The following is a 6,462-nucleotide window of genomic DNA, read 5'->3' on the forward strand; positions in this document are numbered from 1 at the left end:
ACGCAAATTCTTCTGCTAGTTGGGGTTTAGTCCAAATCTGCATCCTTTCCTTCAAGGCTCGGGGGTCCAAGATTATCTTCTGTGTCTGTATTTATTGGTTTCCCTTTTCTTTGTTGAAGAGGGTCTGTGCAATCCTTCTGCCTAGTCCGCCATCTTGCCCCGCCTCTCAGAAATGGATAAATTTCTAAAAACACATGACTTCTCTAAACTAACACAGACTGAAGTAAAAAGGTTGAACAGGCCCATAACAAGAGAAGAAATTGAACAGGTAATAAAAAAAACTCTCAACAAAAAAAAAAAGGCCTGGCCCAGATGGCTTCACTGGACAATTCTACTAAACATTCAGAGAAGACACCAATCCTACTGAAACTATTTCAGAACATAGAAAAGGATGGAATCCCCCCAAATTCATTTTATGAAGCAAGCATAACCCTGATTCTAAAACCAGGCAGAGGCACCACAAAAGGAAAATATGGACCAATCTCCCTCATGAAAATAGACACAAAAATCTTTAACAAAATCCTAGCCAATACAATCCAACACTGTATCAAAAAAATAATATACCATGACAAAGTAGGATTCATACCAGGTATAAAAGGATGGTTCAACATTAAAAAAATAATCAATGTAATCCATCACATAAATAAAACAAAGGAAAAGAACCATGTGATCTGATATGATCAATTGATATATTGATACAGAAAAGGCATTTGATAAAATCTAACACCCATTCCTGATTTAAAAAAAAAAAAAAAACTCTCAGCAAAATAGGAATAGAAAGGAATTTCCTCAATATAATAAAGGGCATATATGCAAAACCAACAACCAACATTATTCTCAACAGAGAGAGACTGAAAATATTCACCTTGCAAATAGCAATCAGAAAAGGATGTCTTCTATCACCACTTCTATTCAACATTGCATTGGAAACCCTAGTCAGGTCAATAAGGTAAGAAAGGGAAATAAAATGCATCCAGACTGGCAAAGAAGAAGTAAAACTATCTCTATTTGCAGATTATGTGATCCTATACATAAAAAACCAAGACATTCAGCAAGAAAAGTACCAGAACTAATGAAAGATTCAGCAAAGTGGCAGGATACAAATCAACATACAAAAATCAGTTGGATTCCTCTCTATCAACAAAGAGATTTCTGAAAAAGGAAATAAGGAAAACAATACCATTTATAATAGTTACCAAAAGATAAAATACTTAGGAATAAATCTTACCTGGGACACAAAAGACCTATACAAAGAAAGCTACAAAACACTACTATAGGAAACTTATATGAGAGACCTACATAAATTGAAGAACATACTATGCTCATGGATAGGAAGACTGTACATTATGAAACTGTCAATACTACTCAAGGCAAGCTATAGATTCAATACAATCCCAATCCAGATTAATTAAGGTGCTCATAAGATGATAAAGATCATCTTACCTGTCTACCTATGTATCTACCTTTAGATTAATGTTATGACTGACAATGTAGAATTTTGTATGTAATAGCATTTACCTTTGTTGTCTGCACCTCTTGTGCATCTCTCTGTGTCTTCCTTTTCTTTAGTGATACTGTGCTAGTCACCTACTTTTGGTATATTGCCTTTCCCTTCACCCAAATCAATACGTATCTCTCATCCAGGTAGCAGTTTTCTTACCCCTCCCCTCCCATTCCTGGTAACCAAAAAGAAAGTTTCCTTCTGTGTATAAAACTTTCTTTGACTTGTTATAATAGTAGATTTAAGGACATGGAAAAAACAATTGCTAATTTTATATGAGAAGTAAAGAGACCTCAGATAAGCAAAACACTACTGAAGAACAACAACAACAAAAAAGAAGGATGCTTCACAATTCCTGATCTCAAAAAATAATATACAACCACAATAGTCAAAACAGCCTGGTGTTCAGACAATGACAGTGCAAAAAGGATTTGGAAGTGGCACCTTCTGACCTCTTCTAACTTCACAAAAGAAAGAATCACCAACAGCAGCCCAAAGCTTATTCCTATGAGACCAGACATGCCGCCACGCTCCAGCCTTTTACCAATTCTGACACCAACTGTCCCTCCCATGGCACTATTTATCTGCTGGGTTCGATAATTCATTGCAATAGCCACACAGAACTCACAGACAATACTCACAATTATGGTGTTTATGAGGGAACTAACAGGCTACAATTCAGGTTCAGGTATGTGGAGGTGGATGGGAATATACCCATGACTGTATATATCTAGCTTTGGTAAATGATATTTCTACACATGTATTTGTAAATGCTATAAAAATGCCTATATATAGTGGAGCAAAGTTATGGTAACTCTTAGCTACAACCAAAAACCCTGAGGAAGTGAGTCACTGGGCCTGCGGGCTCAGGACCATGGTTGCAGGGGACATCAAGCTCAACTGGCATAACATAGTACACAAAAACATTGTTATACATCCTATTTTGTGAGTAGTGACTGAGGTCTTCAAAGCTTAAAAGCAGCCATCTAAGATGCAACAACTAGTCTCTCCTCATCCAGAGCAAAGAAGAATGAAGAAAATCAAAGATGTTTGGAAACAATTAGTCCAAAGGACTAGTGGACCATGGGAACCTCAGCTGACAAAACTCTGAGACCAGAAGAACTAGATGGTGCCCAGCTACCATTGTCAAATACTTGGAAAGGCCTGAAAATTGGAGATCCTGGGTAGAGTGGAAGAAAAATATGGACTAAAACTCAAAATCATAAAAAAAAAAGGACCAGCCTTACTGCTCTGATACAGACTAGTGAAACTGTCAAGACTATGGCCCCCTAACCCTTCAGGCCTAGAAATGAACTCACTTCCATGGCTTAACTTTCAGCCAAACAACAGACAGGCCTAAGAGGTGAACAATTACATCAGGAAGGTGTGCTCCTTACAAGAGTCAACCGTAGGCTATCAGAAGGGTAGCACTTGTGCAGGAAGAACATTCAGAAGGCAGGACTGCATAGGAAAGAAAGACAAAGGGAACAAGTAACCACAAGGAGAAAGTAGGAAGAGTGCTGATACATTGTGGGGATTATAATCAATGTCAAGGAACAAAATGTGCAGGAACTGCTGAATGGAAAATGAATCTGCTCCACAAACTTTCACCCAAATCACAAGCTAAAAAAAAAAACATTGATTTTTTTGTAGTATTAAGTATAATGTTAGCTTTAGATCTACATAGATGTCCTTTATCATGTTGAGAACTTATCATATATTCCTAGTTCACTGAGATTTTGTTTGAGTTTGTAATCACGTATTGAAATTTGTCAAGTTCTTTGTGTGCATCAACTGAAAGGGTCAGATGGTTTTTCTCTTTTACTTTGTTAATATGTTGAATTACATTGTATGATTTTTGAATGTTAAGTTAACTTGCATTTTTTTTAATCAATATTTGGTCCTAATATAACATGCTTTTTATATATGGCCAGATTCAGTTTTTCAAATCTTTTCTTGAGGAGCTTTGCAGCGACATTTCTGAAAGTTATGCTCTATGATTTCCTTGTGACGCCTTAGTCAGTTTTTGTTATTTGGGTAATATTTGGCCTTACACTACTGATTTAGTTTGATTACCCTCCCCAAATCTAACCCTATGTCCAAAAATTTTTAACAATATACAAACATACTATGATGTCACATCAATAGTTTAATTATCTCAAGCCCTGTTGACAATTACATATGAAAGTTCCTGGGAAAATGATTTTGTTTTTGTTTTCGCTAACTAGATCCTCATGTTCACTTACTGGGTACGTTGACTACTTAAAAATAAATCTCATGCTTACTTCTGGAAACAAGTTAAACTCCTGAACTTTGAAATATTCTTAGCCTTTTCATACTACCTTCAAGGAGAATTGATAGATGGGGTTGACTTTTCTGAGGTCATTCATAACAAAGTAAAGAAGAGATGCTCTTGCTGCCACTGGTCTGAAACATTCCCGGGCCTTGTTGATTTTGGTTTCATTTTCTTTGGCTTCAATCACCTATTTGGGAATAAACACAAAAATATTCTTCATATTTTCTATACACAGTCAAGTGATGGAAGGGACAGAGCATAAATGAGAGAACATATATATCAAAATAGACAACGTGAATGACATCTACATGCTTCAGCTTTTTGTTCCTAAGATTAAATTCACATTTTTAAATATTTTCACAAACTGAGTTTCCAGTGAGAATGGATATAACTGTAGCTGTTTTATAGGCTGCAGATGAAACACATCTGATTGTTTTTCTACGGAATTTGTTCCTGATAAATGTCACCTTCCTTCCTCCCCTCTCTCTTTCAGGGGTTAATAACCCGGCTATATCACCTCTCAGGGATGGCTCTTTAAAGTCTGCTGGGTCAATTCAATGCCAATAACTTTATTGGTCAACCAGGTATACCAAAGAAGTCAAGGTCAATAATATATCCAATAGCTGAGCTTACTAAAAAGCCTTTATACCAAGACTCTCATGACTGTCTAATTGTGTATTTATAGATCATCCATATGTTCATATGTCTCCTTTTAGTTTATCTTTAAGTATTAGCCTCTGGGTACATTTAGATGGATAATTAAAAAATGAAAAAAAGCACACCACCACCACAAACAATGAGCATATTCTCTCTTGTTCAAGGCACAAACATCTATTTCTTTGATATAGGACTACTACTGTTCTATAGCTTCCTAAGATATGACTTTTTTTCCCAACATTTTCTATACACTTGATAAATCATATTTGTGTATGAGAGGAAATACAAAAAATGTAGAGAAGCAACAGAAGTCCTTACATGACCATATATGAAGAAAATAGGAAGAGACATTTCAAGAGACAATTAGAAGTTAACTTCAAAGCTAAGACCTAATTTAGTTAATTGCTCTAATCTTTACCATTTTAGGAGCCACCTAGATTTCACTTACTTACAAGGATAGAGCAATTTGGGATTCCATTGCCTTGCTTAAATTAAGACAAAGATATTGGATTGTGGTGACACAGTCTCTGCTGGGTAATTAACAGATTACCTAGTACTGAGGATACTCTAGAAAGCAAATAAGGGTTCTTCTTTTGAAAAAATGGGCTTTTAGGGGTTAATGGCCAATTGTGAAAGTCCAAAAGGCACACCATGCATAAGGCATACTGGGACACTAGTTGGACATTCAGCAGGATGCCTACTCAATGAAAATTTTTACTGGCTTTTAGAAAATGTCAGTTTCCCAGGGTGAAATAATGCATTTGAGTACAGCAGGGAACCATGCCTTGCTCAGTTACCACAGAAGGCCTATAAACAAAACTTCAGCTTTAAGTATTTCTCTAAAACGTACAACAGGCTGGGAAACCTGCAGTGAGACTGTAGGATGTCAGTTTGCCAGAGCTGGATGCTGAGCATTTTCAGATTTTAAATCATACAAGCCAGCAGGTCCCAATTTTCTTCACATTTGGTTACTTAGAAAAATAATCAAAACATAACCTGACACAGTCTCATTTGAATGACTGGATCTTAGGTGAATTAGGAAAAGCATAAATTTGAGCATCGAATCCCCATCTTCATTCAGAAGGAGCCCTGGTGACACAATGGTTAAGTGTTTGCCACTAACCGGAAGGTTGTTGGTTTGAACCTACCTCTGGTAGCATAGTGCTTAAGGCACTTGACTGCTAACCAGAAGGCTGGCGGTTCAAACCCACCAGCCACTCCTCAGAAGGAAGGTTGGGCAATCTACTTCCGTAGTGATACTGCCTCGGAAACCCAAGGAGGGGTCGCTATGAGTCGGGGCCGACTCAACGGCACATAACAACAGTAACAACAGTGGCTGTGGGAGAGAGACCTAATCATCTATTCTAAAGACCACAAACTAGAACACCTTTGGGACATTTCTACCCTGCCACATGGTTGCTGAGTGGAAAATTGACTTGACAGCACACAAGCACAACATCTCCAATTAGAATCCCATATAGTCCCGTTTTTAAGGGAACATTATAAACTGACCCAGATTCTACAAGTTAGTCTTAGAGGAATGTCCAAGTTTGATTACATTTCCACCGAGAGCATTTCATTGCAATAGAATGTCAGAAACCTCCAGGGTCCTCAGCCCTTCCTACCTTGTGCTCTATCTCTGCTGCGGTAGCTTTTGTGGTCTCCAATCTCTCCACCAGTTTGGTGTCATCTAAAAAACTCCCCTCTGCTGCAGAAAGGCGCAGGAGGAGGTCATCCTCCAGATGCTTCAGCTCAATCTTAAAGTCATTTTGGTGCTTTGTCAAAACCAGCTAATAAAAAACAAGCAAAGTGAGAGAAATGGTGATTAAGCAGATTTTTTAAAAAGATACTTTTTCTAAAGTATAATTTTAATGCTGTTGAAAATGTACACAGCAAAACATAAACCTATTCAAAAAAAAAAAAAAAGAAGGTGGGGACCAGGTTTGCTGGTCCAATAGAGCCTGGTGTAACCACTGGGCCTGTCCTACGAACCGGGAAAGAAAATTTG

At 37.4% G+C, this 6,462-nt stretch overlaps 1 protein-coding gene across 1 annotated transcript in view; it reads right to left on the reverse strand.

Moving 5' to 3' along the window:
* Nucleotides 1-6,462, reverse strand: part of DNAH11 (dynein axonemal heavy chain 11) — a 455,361-nt gene that overhangs the window by 58,949 nt on the left and 389,950 nt on the right. The window contains 2 exon segments of the mRNA XM_007946592.1: nucleotides 3,844-3,984; nucleotides 6,080-6,244. Coding sequence (XP_007944783.1) covers nucleotides 3,844-3,984; nucleotides 6,080-6,244 — 306 coding nt within the window.

The sequence above is a fragment of the Orycteropus afer genome, unplaced genomic scaffold (genome assembly GCF_000298275.1).
Source record: "Orycteropus afer afer isolate SDZICR_OR568_19922 unplaced genomic scaffold, OryAfe1.0 scaffold00008, whole genome shotgun sequence".
In the NCBI taxonomy this organism is placed as follows: domain Eukaryota; kingdom Metazoa; phylum Chordata; class Mammalia; order Tubulidentata; family Orycteropodidae; genus Orycteropus; species Orycteropus afer.